The following is a 19,373-nucleotide window of genomic DNA, read 5'->3' on the forward strand; positions in this document are numbered from 1 at the left end:
TTGTACATAATGGCCTAATAAAGGTACTTTACATATTATGCTACACTATATTACATAAACTTCCAATACTAATTACTCTAGTGCTGATACTCCAAAAATCCATGAAAAAGTTTGTAGTGAAGGTCAAAGAATGCGTATAATTCCACAAAAAAATAGTAGAGATCTTATTAACCTCTTAGTGACATCATAGCAAAATTGTCATTCCAGATCTAGTCATGAAGGAGAACTATCTAAGGTGGTACATGGCTTTGGCAGTATTTCCATGGAAATCAAACTTTTATCTTTTTCAATCAGCCCGATGGGGGCACTTCAATTATCAAACACCTAGTTTCTGGATCAGCTCAGTTTGAAGATTTATCATTTCAAAAGGAAAATACCCTTTATTCTAGCACATGATATTCATAATTTTTTAACAAACCATATAGGACAGAAGTTTTAACAGAACAATGATAAGAACAAGATAAAAGAAGATACTTTAGAGCTTCTATGTGTAAAAATGTCTATGATAAGACAATACTCATACGAACACAAATAATATAGAAAAGATGTGCACGAAGGCACTCTCACAACACTTGAACAAAGTACGCAAAAGCGTAAAAACAATAAACATGCACTAAGGCATGTATTTCATAGAAAGAACCGGATGCTTGAGACTCTCAAGCTTGAGAAATACAAGGGGGGAACACCCCTATTTATACAAATGCAAGAAGGTGCAAAGGGAGCTCCCAAAGGAGTCGTTGGGAGCCCCCAACGGTCACATTTGTGACCGTTGGGGGCCCCCAACGACTCTATTGGGGGACCCCCAATGCACATTAAAAAATGTGAAAAATAAAAAAAGAAAAAAAGAAATTACAAAAATAAAAAATAAAAAGAAAGTTACAACATATTCCAAAAAGGGAATATGCGCAAAACAGGAAATGACGAAAATACCCTTTTGGGTAAAAGTATATAAATATATATATTTATATATAGAGAGATATATGTACATATAATATATTATATGTAAATATATCTCTATGTATATAAATATATATATTTATATTTACAATAATGATAATGATTTTTAGGAGATACATTTTAACACCCCCCCTCAAACTTACGGTGTGATAACCGCAAGTTTGTCAAGAAGGAAATGAAATCTGGGCGAACATAGAGCTTTTGTGAAGAAGTCGGCAAGTTAATACTCAGATGTCACATATGGTAGATCAATGACCTTCTTCAAGTATTCTTCTCGGACATAATGACAATCCATCTCTATATGCTTTGTTCGCTCGTGAAAGGTGTGGTTCTTGGCAATGTAGATTGCACTCTTATTGTCACAGCATAGCTTTGTTGGTTCTTTGACAACTACTCTCATATCTTCCAAAAGACGTCGAATCCATACAATTTCCATTGTAGTGGATGTCATGGCTCTGTATTCGGCTTCAGTGGATGACAGAGAGACCTTCTGTTGCCTTTTACATCGCCATGAAATCAAAGATTCACCTAAGAAAATACAAAAACCAGTGGTGGAGTGACGGTTACTAGGGTCACCTCCCCAATCTGAGTCAGTATAAGCAAGTAATTTTAAATCAGAAGAAGAAGATAGAAATACTCCCTTATTTACTGTGCCCTTCAAGTATCTGATGATGCGAAGAACATCACTCATATGAACGGTTGTGGGAGCGTGCTGAAACTGACTGGCGATGTGTATAGCATGTGACAAGTCAGGTCGAGTAATACTAAGATACATTAACGAACCTACCAACTGTCTGCAAGGGGTAGGATCAGTTAAGGGAATACCATCATCAATTTTCATTTTTGCTCCCACAACTTCAGGAGTTTTGCATACTTTATCATCAGAAATCCTGGATCTGTCAATAATCTCACAAGCAAGTTTAGACTGAGATAGAAAATAACCACGTTGCGAATAGGCAACCTCAATTCTAAGAAAATATGTCAGAAAACCCAAATCTGACATCTCAAATTTTGAAGTCAAGACGGACTTAATACCCTTGACTCCTTGAACATCATCACCTGTGATTAACATATCATCAACATAGAGCAATAAAATTACAATCCCTGCATTAGATTTTCTAGTAAACAAAGCAGTGTCAGTATAACATGAGGAAAATCCATTTTCCAGCATTACACTGGTAAACCTATCATACCAGGCTTTGGGTGCCTGCTTTAAACCATAGAGAGCCTTACGAAGACGAAGAACTTTATCTTTAGGGATTATCATGTCTGGTGGGGCATCCATATATACTTCTTCGTTGAGATCACCATTTAAGAAGGCATTTTTAACATCCATTTGAAAAATGTTCCAATTTTTAATAGATGCAATAGTAATGAGACATCTAACCGTAACCATCTGAGCAACAGGGGCAAAGGTTTCTTCGTAATCAATTCCATACTCTTGCCCATATCCTTTAGCAACTAAGCGAGCTTTATACCTTTTTAGGGAACCATCGCTCTTGGTTTTAACTTTAAAGACCCATCGACAACCTATAGTTTTCTTTCCTATAGGTAGAGATTGAAAATCCCAAGTTTCGGCCCTTTTAAGAGCATCAAGTTCACTTTGCATGGCCTCTTGCCATTCTATACATTTTTTTGCTTCTTCAAAATTTCTTGGCTCAAAATAAGAGTGAATAGCACTTAGACAAGCCCTATATCGGGGTGAAAAAGAATCAAAAGAGACAAAACGATTTGGAGGTCTTCTATTCCTTTCAGATCTTCTATGGTCAAGAGAGGTGGAAAGCTCACTATATTGATCAATAGCACTTCTAAAGGTGTCTTGGTTTCTACGAGAGTAGGTTATAGGATCACTTGGAACTCTACTTTCTGGTTCATTGGGTGAATTATGTTCACCAATGTCTCCATCATTTTCCTCATCATGGTTTAATGATACATCATCATCACTAGATATGTCATCATTACTAGACAATAAGTCGAATAAGAAGGAGTAATCAAAATTTTCTTGTTGAGAAACATTTTTTTCAAAACCATTTTCATTTTCTAAAAAAGTTACGTTTCTAGAGACATATAGTTTATCATCTCGAAGGTTATAACAACGAAAGCCTTTTTGAGTTTCGGAATAACCAAGAAAGGCACAAGGAATAGCCTTGGGAGAGAGTTTGTCATTCCTATCCGTAAGTATGAAGCACTTACATCCAAAGACTCTTAACCTATTATAATCAGGTTCGATCTTATGTAATACCTCGAAGGGAGATATTTTACCTAATAACCTAGATGGTAGGCGATTTATCAAATAAACAGAAGCAAGAGCTGCTTCAGCCCAAAAAATTTTAGGAATATTTTGAGATATAAGAAGAGTCCTAGTGGTCTCGATAATGTGCCTATGTTTTCTTTCAGCTAACCCATTCTGTTGAGGTGTCTTAGGACAAGACCTTTGGTGAACAATACTTTGATCCTCAAGATATACTTTAAATTGATTGGAGAGATATTCTCCTCCAGAGTCACTTCTAAAAATCTTTATGTTACTGTTGAATTGGTTCTTAATCATTGAATGAAAAATTTTAAAACATGAAAACACTTAATGTTTAAACTTAAGAAAATATATCCACGAATATCTGGAAAAATCATCCACAAATATTACGTAATAAAAAAAACCTCCTTTTGAAACAACAGGTGCAGGTCCCCAAACATCCGAATGAACAATTTCGAAAGTTTTAGAAGAGAACATAGTTCTTTGCTCAAAAGGTAAACTTCGCATTTTTCCAAGAATACAGTCATTACAAGAAAAGGAGTTTTTACATAGGTCTTTTGCAAAATGTAAGTATGATAACTTGGTGATATTAGGATGACCAAGTCTTTTGTGTCACACATTTATATCTTTATGTCGGGCAACATTACACAAAACTTTTGGAACTTGAAGAGATTCCATATAATATAAATCTCCCCTTCTAAAGCCTTCCCCAATCAATTTCCCGGACTGGCGATCCTGTATTAAACATTTATCACAAGAGAATTTAATATCACAGCCATGGTCCGTGAGTTGAGAAACAGAGAGGAGATTTAAGTTTAGTTTAGGTATAAATCTGATTTTTGGAATAAAGAACTCTTGAGTTTCAAAATTACCTATTCCTTTAATTTCAAGAGAGGTTCCATCCGCAGTGGAGACATAAGATGGGGAACCATTTTTAGAGTAATCGAAGAGTGAAAAAATGTTTGGGGACATATGAAAGGATGCACCGGAGTCCAAAAGCCAAGAGATTTTACCTGGAGAAGAAGAAGTGGACACGGCCGCACCGGAGGTAGATCCCTTGAGGAGAGGTTGAAGAGCTTCCACTATTTGACTTATAGAGAGGGTCCCACTTGAAGATGCCTCCTCCTTCTGTGGTATACCGGTGGTAGCCATGGCTAGGAGCTTCTTCCACTTGGGACAAACGGGTTTGATATGCCCCGGTTCTTTACAAAAATGACAAATAGTTTTGCTATAGTCTCTTTTCCCTCTTTGTCCACCATTTTCTCCTTGATTTTGAAATTTAAAGTGAGGGGGACGATAGGTTCTTACATTGTTTCTGGTTCTTGATACGGCATTAACCTCACTATTTTCTTCAATACTACAAGGAACCGCAAGAACATTTGGTCCTTGTTTACATAAATTCATACGAGTCTCTTCACCACTTAGTTTGGTGAGAACATCTTCAAGAGAAGGAGGAGAAAAGGAGGAAAGAAGAGATGACCTTATTTGCTCAAATTCGGGCCTTAGCCCATTCAAAAAGTTGAAGAACCGATCTTCTTCAAGTTGCTTGTGACGAAGCTCAATTGCCTCTCCACTCAATTTTGGTTCAAGCATTGCAAGCTCATCCCAAATAGAGGAAAGATCGGCAAAGTATTCCCTAATCGTCATTTTACCTTGGGTAAGGAAAATAGCCTTCTTTTGAAGGTAGTATTTATGAGAGAGATCCCTTGATGTGTACATTTTTTCAAGATAATGTCAAGCTTCCGATGCCTTTTTGAATTTAATAATGTTGGCATTGATCTTAGTCTCCACGGATGAGAAAAACCATGAAAGAATCTTGAAATTCTTCATTTCCCATTCATCGTGCTTCTTGGAGTATTCTTCAAGGGCTTTGGTTCTTTCTTCTCTCTCAAGAACCTTGATTTCTCCTCCATTTACCACGGTAATCTTGGGTTCCGGTTCCGGAATTGTACCAAGTACATATCCCCATAGGCCCTTCCCTTTTATATGAGCCTCCATATTTCCGGCCCAAACATGATAGTTGGACCCATTCAATTTGAAACCAAGAGCAAAATGGGACTCTTTTTCGCCCATTAGAGAGTAAAGAGGTAGAGGAAAAAGCGTACCAACACAATATTTCCAACACCAACTTTGCACAAGATTCTTCTAAAATATATGAGAAGAGAGATCCACCACTTCAAACTTCAAAGATCGGAAGGCACGTTTTTCGAGGCACTCGAAAAAAAGAGAATCCCACGATCTTCAATAATCAACCTTGCTCTGATACCATGTAAAAATGTCTATGATAAGACAATACTCATACGAACACAAATAATATAGAAAAGATGTGCACGAAGGCACTTGAACAAAGTACGCAAAAGCGTAAAAATAATAAACATGCACTAAGGATTGTATTTCATAGAAAGAACCGGATGCTTGAGACTCTCAAGCTTGAGAAATACAAGGGGGGAACACCCCTATTTATACAAATGCAAGAACGTGCAAAGGGGGCTCCCAAAGGAGTCGTTGGGGGCCCCCAACGACTCTATTGGGGGACCCCCAATGCACATTAAAAAATATGAAAAAGAAAAAAAGAAATTACAAAAATAAAAAATAAAAAGAAAGTTACAACATATTCCAAAAAGGGAATATGCGCAAAACAGGAAATGACAAAAATACCCTTTGGGTAAAAGTATATAAATATATATATTTATATATATAGAGATATATGTACATATAATATATTATATGTAAATATATCTCTATGTATATAAATATATATATTTATATTTACAATAATGATAATGATTTTTAGGAGATACATTTTAACACTATGCATGTCTCTGTGTTGGTTTATGAATTAAGTAAAAGAATATCCTCTCCATGAAGAACCTTCACCATGATGCCTAAAAGCAAGTATATTTTGAAATTCACCCATATACATTCATCTTGCACATTCATCACGAGAAACAGCCTTGTGGATCTTTCCATCAATACTAGAAGTCATTGCAATGATTTGAATTCTTGAGATGAATTGTGATTTTGTGTTAAAATAGGTTACATACATGTACTCTTTCGGTCCTGTAATGTAATATCGTGTGTTTCTACACTAAGTTAAATTTTGGCTAAGCGTTGTAGAAACATCGGTAAAATACTCGCTATTAGGTGGCGTCAATTGAATCAAGGCTTGGCCCAGGTCTCGTCGACAAGACCTAAACGAGCCAATTGAAATGTGATAAAAACTTTTATTCTCAACTTTTAAAATCAAGCGAAATTCAAGTTATATATCGTTAGATGCGCCTTGAAATTCTGAAAATAACGATATTTTACTTTTCTGAATTCGAGCTATGATTGGCCTGAAAATCACATTTTTTCAAATAAGGTCTGCCTTGAGGAGACCGGGTCTGGATTGGATCGGATCAGATCTGATCCGTATGATCCAAGTTAATATGGATCTGGACTCAGTCCAAGACCCATATTAATTAGGATCTGATACAGTTCAAGATTCATATGGATATTGGATATGGACTTGGATCCTAGATCTAGATCCAGGTCCAATGAAATTACAGTTTTAAAATTCAATATAAAGGTTTAATTTAAGAAAATTTAAAGTAAAAAAAAGACTCTCAGAGGAATAAGACACCCTCTGGATTTTTTTGGATATTTATTAATTAATAAATAATTAATTAAATTATTATTAAATTAATTCTAAAATTTATTAGATGTGGTAGTTAGCAAATAATTAAGGTCTCTAGAAGAGCCCAATTTGGTTCAGTAAACAAAAAATAAGGTAAGTATTAAAAGAGGTAATAAGTAGAAAAAAGTCAACATAAAGAAATAAGGAAATAAGGGTTGGAGATAGAGTCCCACATGGGAAAGCTTTATTTCCGGACCCATATAGGAAACCCTAGAGGGGCATCACCCTATAGAGGATGCCCTCCTCTATAAAAACTTCAAAAAAAATATGAGAAAGAAAGAAAGAGGAAAGAGAGGAGAGAGAGAGAGAGAGAGAGAGAGAGAGAAAGGAAAATCGTGGGAGATGAGAAAGAGAGGAAAAAAGAGAAGAAGAAGGAGAAGACCCTCTTCCTCTCCGATCGTCCGATATTTCTTCCGGTCCTTTTTCAAACTTCAACAAAGGTACAGGCTCCTCTCTTGATTCGAACGAGAAGAAATAGCATAAGTAAATTTTATGTAATGTTTTGGTGGAAAGGGAAAAGAAAGAATGAAGGAAAGCCGATTTAGAATATATATATATATATAATGTCAAATCTGTTGCAAAACTGTTTTTGATTACTAAATCCGTGTATTTATTATGCAAACCAGTTTGTATATCTGTGCAGGATAAGATCTGTGAATCGTTATGTTAAATCAGTTCGCTAAACTGTGTACGATTAATAAATCTCTAAGTTTATTATGGGAACTAGTTTATTAATCTGTGATAGGATTTAAACGTGTTCTTGCATGCTCAAACTGATTATAAATACGTATTTGATTCAAGAACTGTGTTTTTGTATGCTAAAACATACTGTAATCTGGTTTTGATTACAGATGTGTGTTCTTTTTCATGTTAAACATGTTGTAAATTTGGTTTTGAATAAAAAACTGCATATATATATGACAGGTGTTTTCTTTACAGATTAGTTAAAGACTACGTTGTAAAAGAATTTCATATATATATGTACATATATATATATATATGATAGATTGTGTTCCTTGCTGTTCTTGAAAAAAAAGGGAGAGTTTTAGCCCAGCCGACTGCAGTCAGCTGGGCAGCTTTCAAAACCAAACCAGCCCAACCGACTGCCATCGGCTGGGGCTGTGAACCCATTCATTTAGCCTAGCCGACTGCTGTCAGCTGGGCAGTTTCTCCAATATATATAGCCCAGCCGACTGCAGTCAGCTGGGCAGTTCAAAAATATATATATATAGCCCCCGACTGCAGTCAGCTGGGGTTAGATTAAAAAATATATATAATGCATGGGGATCAGCCCAGCCGATGACAGTCGGCTGGGACTGTGACCAGACACATCAAGCACAACCAACTGACATCGGTTAGGGCTGATGTCAACAGATTTTGCCCAGCTGACTGTCATCGGCTAGGACTGCTAACCAGTTTTGTTTGATGCTGCCACTTAGGCCAGCGTCAAACAACCTTTAAACTTCTCTTTGTAAGCTAAGTTAATAGCGTGACAGAAAACCTCATGTATGCTGCCATGGTTAGACTGAATATGATTTCGTTTTGTTGCTGTCATATGAGTTATAAGTTTGATTTTTGGACTGTCATAAGTCTGATTTTTTTTGAACTGTTATATGCATAACTTTTTGGACTGTTTCGGTACTTGCTATGTGTTAAAAAATATTACTCAGATGCATGTCTTATATGGTTGTTCATGCCGATGAGATGTTACCGAAAAGCATGTTAGATTAGACTGTTTATGCTTGTGAAGTGTTGCCGAAATGCACGGGTATACATGAGTGTTCATGTTTTTAAATTGTCACCAAATTACGTGTTTATGTGTTTGTCCATGCATGCTCATTTAGCTATTCATTTGATTGCCAATAGAGTCTTAATGTTGTCCCGTGTGCGGGCAGCATAGCTTCGGGCTCGATAGCTATGTTTTGTATCCCGAGCCTGCTCGAAGTGGCAAAATTATTTATGCTTTACATATGCTCATGAAATTTTATATCTTGTCGACATAAATATGCATATTATGAACACGTGAATTCTGAAGTTATATTATTGTTGCAGTAACATGATCACATGCATGTTTGCATATTATGCATGAGATGAATTATGAGACAAAATGTATGTTGTAAGCATGTGTTCATATGCATATGTAAATTGTTTTACTTGTACATTTGTATGGTGTGTGAATAAATGTGCATTTATGGAACTATTGTGTGGTTACATGTTCACTGCGATTTTTGCATGAGAGGCATCAGTGGTATGATGTGAACCACTGTAGGCCATGTGAGCCACGAGCATGTGTTGCTCTAAAAGTTTTGTTTTATGTATTGCAAAAATCTATATAAAATTATTGGTTTTCTAAATTAATTACACTGTTGAAAATTGTAATGGGCCAAGGTGTAAAACCCGAAAATTTTATAAAATTTTGCAAATTGGGCCTAGATCCAAATTGCAGATCCAGGACCCATAAAGGGGGGTAATTAGGATTTATTCATTTGAAACCTTGATTTAATGATAATAATGAATAAATAAAAATTTTAAATTTTAAAAATCTAATTTAATTCGAGGATCCACCGTGGATCCATTTGGATCCACTTGTGGATCCATATCGATTGGGGCCAGGTTATGGGTCTCGGGTCCGGACCCGAGCCACGCCCCTGTGTAACAGCCCTTTTAAAGAAAGGGGCAACCCGATAAGGGTTGCCCGATAGGTTTGTTACAGAAAAAGGAAAGGGGGGCAGGAGGGGGGTTACGCAAGGCGTAACCAACCCCTCCCATCTCGGCATGGAGAGGGCCGATAAAAGGAGTGGAGAGGGGGGTTTTCCCTCTTCACTCGGGCACTCTCTCCTCCCCCATCTCTTTTCCCCCGTCTCTCTCTCTGTCAGTGTGTATCGGAGAGGAGGAGTTCGCCGGCGAGCTGCGGCAACCAGCAGCCATCAGCGACTGCAGCGAGTACCCCCCTGTCGCGGCAGCAACAAGGAGTGTCAGCCGCGGCCCTACCTTCGCGTCCCCAGCCTTCGATCGCCGGGAAACCCATCGGAAACAGGTACGGTGCTTCTAACGATTCTAGGCGAGGGATCGAATGTGGTTTCGATTTCGTGTAAATCCTTTGGCGATGAGGGTCCATGGGAACCCTATTGCGTAACACAGGAACTGCCAGTGTTCTGCGTATATTTTCTGTTCTGTGTTTTATTGTTTCCCAACAAAATGAATTAGTGGCAGGTCATTTGGGTTTTGTGGGTCTTGGCTGATGGACCAACCAAACTTGGTCTGGTTGATGGATCAGACCTCAACCATGATAGCAGGCCCAGCCGAGCTATCGGCAGGGCATGTTGTGTGCTTCACATCTTTTGGGTGTCGGTCGTGACTTGTATAATAAAAAAAAAATATTTTGATAGGCTGTGTGCGTTAAACCCACAGGAGTTTTCTGATTTTTGAGTATCGTGTATCGACAAGAGTTGGGGTTTTTCGACTCTTAGTGTCGGTCAACCCCAAATTTGGGGATTTTTGACTCGGGCCCTTGAAATCGAGAGGTCTCCGACTGTAGTATCGGGTAAACCCAGTTTTGAATCCCGATTTTCATGGTTGAATAACCCGATTGGGGTTTTTATTTCTGTTGTTGATTCACCCAGATTGGGTTTCAGATTCTTGTTGATTAAGTAATCCCAGATTGGGAGTTTCCGGTTCTTGGATTCGATAAACTCAGGTTTGGGGGTTTTCTTTACAGAATTGGTGAGCTGATAATGATTGTTTTATTCAAAACAATCATAGTATACATGTGTTAATATATATGTTGGCCGATTGCATCTATAAAAAAAAAATGGTGGATTTCGGATTTTTCCTAACAAAAGGGTTTCGTTCACGTTATGAACCTATATATATATATATATATAAAGGGTATCTCAACTAGGTCGAACTTGTAGTTCTTGTGAAACCATTCACGATTTATCTACCTGTGCATTTATGGCATATTTTCTTACTGTCTCTTTAAACTCGATCTGTTAAAGGAACTGAATCTGTCCTTTCCTTGTGGATATGCCTCTCAGTGTAAACTCTAAGTAGCTATGTTATGATCTTACCTGCCTTATATTGACTGATGTTCGGAAAATCAAGGTCTCACCTTCTGTAAATCGACTTTCAGAATATAGGAGTAAATGACAAGTAAATACAATACATAATATAGTTAGTCAATGAAACTAAACCGGAATGCTTTACCTGTCATACCTAGTTGTAAACATGTTCATCTGAAATCAACATCTGTGGCCGTTGAACCAAGTTTTAAATGGATATTTCGTTGTAACCTGTATAATTCTAGTGAAAATTCTCGTTATTTAATGTTAAATGCATGATTTGACTAAGGTATATTCATTTGGTTATCATGTGAATAGCTGATGGGGATGTATGCTTTTTCATATATGTTGTTCAATACGTGGTGGCATCGAGAGTATTGCTGGCTGGACTGAATTGTCTATATTTTTTTTTAGCTAGGAGGATGGCGGGTTCGGGATTGGTAAGCCCGACCATCCTCTCTAGCACACGCATAAACTTACACTTCTACCTGGTGAATATGTGAAGTATTATCTTCGCATATCATTTTACTGATTTTACAATCATGAATGTGATCATGGATAGGTTATTGACATTTTTTGTGAGCACGTATGCTTGATGAGAATCTGTAATGGTACATGTACACTCACACACTCAAAAGAAGACATGGGTTGGTTAATACCCGTATGTGATGTAGGTAACACACATATAGTGAAAATGCATATGATTGATAATTGACATGCATATGATTGGGTTATGATTGCATGAGTGTACATGCTTTTGGCATTATTGGCATAGTGTTATGGGTAAACACTACTTGGTTTTATTATGTGATGCACCGATGGACTAAATGGACCATCATCGTCCTGGAGAGCCGTGTGTTTGTTTTCTTTTCACGTATAATTTGACTGCATCACTTACACCACATAAGTTGGTATGACACACTACTACACTGTTCCTGTGGTCTTTGCGGGCTGGAGTCCCGAAAGAATTCTCGCAGAGGTTGATGCGAACTTTTTCACTTTACTTTTGCATATGGTGTTGCAAACTTAAAGAATGAACTTTAAATAAAAATAATGAATAAGAACAGTGTAATATACATTCTGGGATATCTCATCTGGAGTATGAGAATCTTGGATATCCGGTCTTGGGGAGACTGTGAGGATACAAAAACTCCGTGTGCGTAGTTGCCCCTGAACCCGATATTGAGGTTCTTCTCCTGGCCACGGTTTTAGAGAGAACCCGCCACTTTACCCGGGAGTGGTGTGTTAGTCACAGCTGTGAGTTTATGGTACCAAGGAAGTGACACTTGTGGGCGTGGGGTGTCCCTTGTGTCCCCGACATTAGATGTGGAGGTCTAATGTTCCGATGGATGGTGTTGTTTCCTGATATCGGTCGAGGGCTAAGTTGGAACCCAGTAATAAAATACAAATTGTGTGTTAAGCTACCCTGGGAACCTACTTGACCTCGGGGTTTGTACCCGTTTGGTGTATCCGCGGGCCACGGTAATAAAAAAAAAAGGAACTTAAGGACGTGTGCATCTAATAGGGCATACATATGGAAAGATGGAACTTAAATGAAAGATAACAGAAGAAATCATGCATTGCACAAAATCATGCATTTTTCTGTTATGCATTAGATCATGCATGTTTGAATCATTCTTGATATCATTTGGTGGTAGCATATGACTTACTTTGTGAAATCATGCTGAAAGGTTTGATTTTTTAGTTATTGATCTATGACATTGTTTATTGTTCTTGACTGGTAAGTATATGCAACTGTTGGTAGTTATAGATATTTAAATGTTGCAAATTTTATATCTGCACTCACTCAAATCACTGCATGAAATCTTATCCATGTTCTTTCTCTCACCTGGTTTCTTTAGAAGTAGCTGTGCTCAGAATTTAGGTTCTGACACCCTACTTTGTTGGTTTTTCGCAGGATATGGTGCACAGTGAAGTTGGACATGCATCTGGGGATGGATGAGTTATACTTGGGCTTGTCAGCTTCAATAGAGGACATAATGGCTCTTTCTTTTGTCTTTCAGTTCTTTTAATTTCTGCAAGTGTTACTTTACTTTCAGTTGAAGAAAACCTTGTCTTTGAAATTTTCTTACTCATTAATAAAAGAGTTTTAGTTGGTTGATATGGATGATGATTGCAACTTCGTTTGTGGTGGATGGGTTATCCAATGGAAAGTGGAACTGTGAGGACCCCAGATCTCTGGGAAGGTTTCCGCAACTCTTTAGAAAAAAAAAAATCTGCATTTTTAAAAGGGTCTGGATTGGGGTCGTTACACAAGGTCCCGTGTTGAGTTTTACATATTGATTTGCAAAACGATTCCTTTGTAAAGAATTTGTTCTTTGATAAAAAGATAAAAGAGATAAAACAATATAATTAATGTTTTCTTTCTAGATTTCCCTTCCACAGTTTGAGAATCCTGGATAGCAGTTTTGGGAAAACCGTGAGGATACTAAAACTCCATGTGCGATTGTGTCCCTAAACCCGATACGATGGTTCACCTCCCGACCACGGTTTTAGGGAGCCTTTTGTCACTTTGCCTGAGGATGGTATGTAGACACAGTTATTGTTATTGGTATACCAAGAAAGTGCCATCAGTAGACGTTGATTTCCCTGGTGTCCCGACAATAGATATGAATCTAATGTTCTGATGGATCATGTTCATTCCTGATATCGGTCAAGGGTAAAGTGTGGAACCCAGTAATAAAATACAAATTGTGTGTTAAGCTACAACTGAAAACCTATTTTAAACTTCGAAAATTATTGTGTCCGTTTTAATTATCTGCGGGTTTTAATGAAAAATGAAACTAAATTTGAGTGTATTTAATAGGAACATGCATGCAAAAGAAAACTCTGATAATAACTTAATAATATATTCATGCATGTGCATTGAAATCATGCAGATTTACTATTCTGCATTAGTTAATGCATTTCTTACCTATTCTGTTTCAAGTGAGATAGTGTTGTTGCATGATAAATGTTGTTAAATGTATAAATGGTTAATTGAGTTATGAGATTGTTGTAGTTTATTTCTTCTGAAATTTGCATGAATTTGATTTATGTTGTTTCTTGCCTATTTGGATCTTTAGAGGAATTCGTATGCAAGATCTTTGATTCTGACCATGTGCCCTTTATGTTTTTCACAGGATCCGAAGCTGAGTGATGAGATCGACTACCATAGGAAGCTAAAGAGATTGTGTGACTGTTTTTGATATTTTCTTTGGGACAATATTGCTTAATAATTATAGACATTTATTTGATTATATTTTTAAACTTTAATTATTGATGAATAAAGTTAATTAGTTGATTATTGGGTTAATATAAGATCCCTTGTGGTTTGGATTGTGTTATGTTTGTAAGGCCTCAGATCTCTGGGTATGGTTTCCGCAATTGTTTTAAAAAAAATCACTTTTCAACGAGGATGAGTTGGGGTCGTTACATGTAATTTATACTGCCCCTCAGGGGCATTTTGGTCTTTCTGTTGTATGTAATAGTCATTGTTCACTAAAAACAAATTTTTTGTTTTTTTATTATTTTTATTTTTGTCATTTTTGTAATAGAGCATGGGATCTATGGTGAAAAGACCAGAGTCGTTGGGAGCTCCTCAATAGAGCCCAATGCTCTCCAAAGTGTATAAATAGGGGTTGATCCCCTCACTTGTATTTTAATTCTTCTCTTAAGCAATTCTGTTCAATAAAGTCTATATTTTCTTCCATTCTTGTGTTCCTTTTGACTCTTTTGAGTTGTGTATATGCACTTTGTGCTTGTGTAGTGCCTAAGAGTTTTTGTATTGTCCTTATTGGACTTGTAACCGTGTTTGTGCACTTTTGTATTTATTCTTCAGCATACTTCATTACAATTTGATGTATCACAATTGTCTACTTGACTATATAGGTTTTCTCTGACAGCTCAATGAGCTCGAAGCCCTCCAATTTTAGCTTGGGCAACAAATATGATAAGAAATCAAATACTTGATCATGCAAAAAAATGAGAAATCATGACATGTCCAAAGAACTAAAAGTCTTAGACAGCATATCATGACTATTTTAGGTTTTCTCTAACAGTTCAATCAGCTCTTACCTGTTCAGTTTTAGGTTGAGAACAAGCATGACAAGAAAACAAATACTCAACCATGGAGAGAAAATGAAAAATCACATGTCCAAAGAACTAAATGTATTAAGCATGACATATCATGATTCTCCTATTTCCGATAAACTCCTAAGGAGAATTTCCGCTATTTGGTTGGTTGTTAATCAGCTGAATCCCAACCTAAGATCAACATATCACTACATACGGACCAGAGTTTACCCAGTTAGAAAGTTAAAACCAATGAATGTAATATTTGGATCTAACCTGGATCTTAGATCTATATCCAGGTCAAGCATACATGTCACTTTCAGGTCTTAGCAGGCATCTAAGATATTTTTCTGTATCACACATATGCAAAGGAAGAATGCTGATTTGATCCAGAAAGTGTCCAAGGTGCCTTTCAATCCAGATGGATCCAGAAAGAAATATACCTCTGACATGACAGCTTGGATCTTGTCTAACTGAAACTATACATAATTTTCAGATCAATCTATACTGAGAAACTGACAACTCTAAAATGGCTATAGAGAACAAACACCATCAAAGTTCAAAATGTTGATATAGTCAATGACCAATACCTTTCCAATAGCGTTTGCTGAAAAGATCAAGCCAACCAGCCTCATGTTCCACAGAACCCTGACCTCCAGATCTTAAGTCATGCATGACTCCTGCGACCTTCTCTTTTCCCCAGAGTGACTTAATAGCTACTTCGGTTTCAGAAATTTTTCCTTGCTGCACTTCATAAAGTTGGGCATGCTTGTGATAAGTATGGAGAAAATAATTCTTTCCATGTGTTATATCTAATGGCACATGGATACTCATGAAAATGTATGCATTGATGGAGTAGTTTGTATCAGAATAGAACCTGAAACAGCCACCGTGGACTTTCTGGGCAGAAGGCCATTCCTAGTGCCATCAGTACAGCAGGAAAAACTGCTAAACCAAACATTGTCCTCCACCTGAATAAAAGGTTATGCAGCTATAAAAAAATCAGAGCATATAGAAAACAACTAGATGCAAAAACACCTGCTCTCTGTTAACTTGTAAAGCCCGTGGGGAAAAAAAAATCGCGTCCGACTCGTGTCAGAAACGTGCCCGGCACGTGTCGGACACGAGTCAGGGTCTGACCCCTGTGTCGGGGCCGGATCCGGGCCGGACCCGAGATCAACCCGGACCCGGGTTCTCGAACTCTCGAGAACCTGCGTCTTTTAAAAAGACGCAGGTGTCTCGGGCGAGGGGTAAAACCCTCGCCCCTTCTCTCTCTCCTCTGCTCCGATCTCCCGCCCCTCACGCTGCCGCCGGCGATCAAAGAGGCCGGCGAGCATTCCCGTCAGGCTGCCTCCCCGACGATCGACGATCCCTGGGCGTCGACGACTCCCGGTCCTCGACGCCGCCGCCTGCGACCTCGGTTTCCTCGGTGGCCACCCGTGACCCAGTCGACTGCGCGGGAGCCCCCGTCGTCGGAGCTTTTCGCCGCTTGCATCCCCAGCGACCTCGAGCATCGACGAATCGCCGGCAACCTTCGAGCCTTGCCGACCACCCCTCTTCCCCTTGCTGTCTCCTCTTCGTTGCTTCTTTTCGGCTGTGTCAGGACCCTGACGTCGGAGCCATCAGCGCCTCTTCCACTCAGCTCCTCCCCCGTCGCTGTGGTCTCGGAGGTATAACCCTCCTCTCTCTCTCTTCTATGTGTTGGGTAGATCGACAGAAGGGTTGAGCCCCCTGTCATCGCCGCCGGTTGGCAGGGGGCAAAACCCCCCTGCCTCCCTTTGTTCTGGGTCGACAGGGGGTTTGGCCCCCTGTTGTTGGCTCTTCTTGGCAGGGGGTTCCGCCCCTTGTCATTCTTTTTGCCGTTAGACGGCGGGGGGGGGGATGAGCCCCTGTCGGCAGGGGGTTAAACCCCCTGCCTTCCTCTTTGTATCGGTCGACAGGGGGACTGAGCCCCCTGTCGTCGTTGCTTTGCCGGCAGAGGGCTCGCCTCCCCTGCCATTTTGCCTTGCCGGCAGGGGGTTCAGCCTCCCCTGCCTTTTTGCTTTGTCGGCAGGGGGTTTCGCTCCCCCCCTGCCCTTCTTGTTGTTTTGGTAGGGGGCCTTCGTCCCCCTGCCTTTGTTTGCTTCCCCGGCAGGGGGCGAGCTCCCCCTGCCCTCTGTTGTGCCTGCCGGCAGGGGGGCGAGGCCCCCTATCCTTGCTCTTGTTTTTCCGGCAGGGGGCTTCGCCCCCTGCCTTACGTTGTTCTCCCGGCAGGGGGAGGAGCCCCCCCCTGCTCGCTTGTTGCTCCTCGGCAGGGGGCTCTGTCCCCCTGTCCTTGTGCCTGTCTGCAGGGGATGGAGTTCCCCCTGCATTTGTGGCCCAGCAGGGGGCGGAGCCCCCCCTGTTCTCTTATTCCTTCTCGGCAGGGGGTTCTGTCCCCCTTCCCCCTGCATTTCGTTGTTCTCCGGCAAGGGACTTTGCCCCCTTGCCTTGTTCTTGCTGTCGGCAGGGGGCTGCGCCCTTGGCTTGTGTTGTGGCAGGTGTGGCAGGGAGCTTCTGCTCCCTCCCCTGCCTTTCTTTGTGCCTGGCAGACAGGGAGCTCCTGCTCCCTGCCTCTGCTGTTGCTGCCAAGCAGGGCTGAGGCCCCTGCCTCTGGCACCCCTGTCTGCAGGATGCAGAGTTTCTGCATCTGCCTCCTGCAGGCAGGGAGGCCTTGCTGCCTTGTTGCTTGTTTATTTTCGGCATATGCTAATGATCTAAGCTCTCCAGGTTGAACGGTGGATCCAGCTCGCCCTCTGTGGCTCGAGCTCTTGTTTGCCTACGCTGCATGCGTACGAGGACCCGCAACCCCTTAAGGTAGGGGATTCTTGCGTGAAAGGACAATGAACTGATAAATGCTAAAATAAGGAAGATAACTAAAAGAGGATGATATATGTATACGTATAATGTATATACGTATGTCTTTACCTTCAAGGACGCGGTTTCGCGATCCTTGTCCTCTTTACTTTCCTGCACTTTCCTTTCTGTCGCCGCCGCGCTATATGTGCCTAGGCTTTTCATTCCTGTCTTTACATTCCATGTCTTTTAACTCAAGGACGCGGTTTCGCGATCCTTGTCCTCTATACTTTTCCGCACTTTACTTTCATGCTGCCCCACGCTTTGCGCCTTGGCATTTACTTGCTTATGTCTGTCTTGTTCTCCAGGATGTAGATCCTGGTCCTTCTTTACGTTCTTGCACTTTACTTCCTGCATTTATTTGTTGCCCCGCGCTTTATGCGCCATGGCCTTGCTCCTGCTTTACTTCTCGCGCTTTACCTTCCTGTGCTGTCGTGCTGCTCTTGCCCTTATCTTTTGTATGCGTTTGTCTTTACCTTGTTACCGCACTTCGTGCATATGCCTTGCTCATTCATGTATTTCATTGTTGTCGTGTGCTTCTTTACTTGCTTACGCTTATCGATCTATCGAGGTGCAACCCTATGTCTCGTGAGTTGTCCTTTACACTTGCATAGTCAGTATAGGATCTTCTACCTCACGAGTCGCTTGCGTAGTTGCCTGCTTGTGCGTTATGATGATCGAGGTATGATCTCATACCTCGTGTGGAGCTTTAGCGTTCTACCCTCGCGGTGCGGCTTCGTCCCCGAGTCTTGTCTCTCGTCGTACCTTTGTATTAGTATGTGCATGAGTTTGCCTCTTGTCAGCTTGCACTCCCTGAGTGCAAACTTCGAGTGCATAGTGTATATCGTCTCACTTGGCTTACAAGCCATGACACACACTTATGCACTTCAGTTCTCAAAAGACATCGTCTTAGGTGCAAACCTATTTTTCAAGATGTATAACTTGTAAAACAAAGGTAGCGGTCGGACCGCCCAAATTGATGTATTTGGGATTGATGTGTTACAAGGTTTGCCTATTCGATACGACTTAGATAACCTTATTTAGGATCTTGTGCGCGAATAGGGGCGGGGATCCTAGCGAGGTACTTGCGCCATCACTAGATCGACGTTACCTCACTTCTGATACGAGACCTAGTTTCTAGGCTTTCTGGTTCAACCAAGATTGTAGTGCCTTCCTTTGTGAAGGTATTGTTGGATCTCTTACGAAGGATCCATGTTCCTCCTCTTGTAGTTGTACCCTTAGTCACATACGATATGTTTGGGCTACGAGAGCAGAACGAGAGGTCTACAATAACCTCTAAGCGTGTATTGACACATTAAGCTAATCCTGTTATGTTGCTTTCGCCTAATAGGCGGGTTGCTCGCAATTGTCTAAAGGACCCGAGCACGATCAGTTGGAACTGGAATGAGTTCACTGCGGGTTTCTATAAAGTAGAAGCTTTGGGATTTCCTGCGAGAGATCCATACCCCTTTCATCATGG

The 19,373-nt window shown here is 40.1% G+C and overlaps 1 protein-coding gene across 2 annotated transcripts in view; it reads right to left on the bottom strand.

Annotated features, from left to right (window-relative positions):
- The window catches only part of LOC149831942 (plastidic glucose transporter 4-like), a 67,096-nt gene that overhangs the window by 36,723 nt on the left and 11,000 nt on the right, over positions 1 to 19,373 (bottom strand). For both annotated transcript variants that reach the window (XM_090014228.1, XM_090014227.1), the window contains exons 8-9: positions 15,897 to 15,990; positions 15,610 to 15,763 (exon numbers count right to left, since the gene is read on the bottom strand). In XM_090014228.1, coding sequence (XP_089870354.1) covers positions 15,610 to 15,763; positions 15,897 to 15,990 — 248 coding nt within the window. The remainder of the gene's footprint in view (positions 1 to 15,609; positions 15,764 to 15,896; positions 15,991 to 19,373) is intronic.

The sequence above is a fragment of the Nuphar pumila genome, chromosome 7 (assembly GCF_984573655.1).
Source record: "Nuphar pumila chromosome 7, dmNupPumi1.hap1.1, whole genome shotgun sequence".
Lineage (NCBI taxonomy): Eukaryota > Viridiplantae > Streptophyta > Magnoliopsida > Nymphaeales > Nymphaeaceae > Nuphar > Nuphar pumila.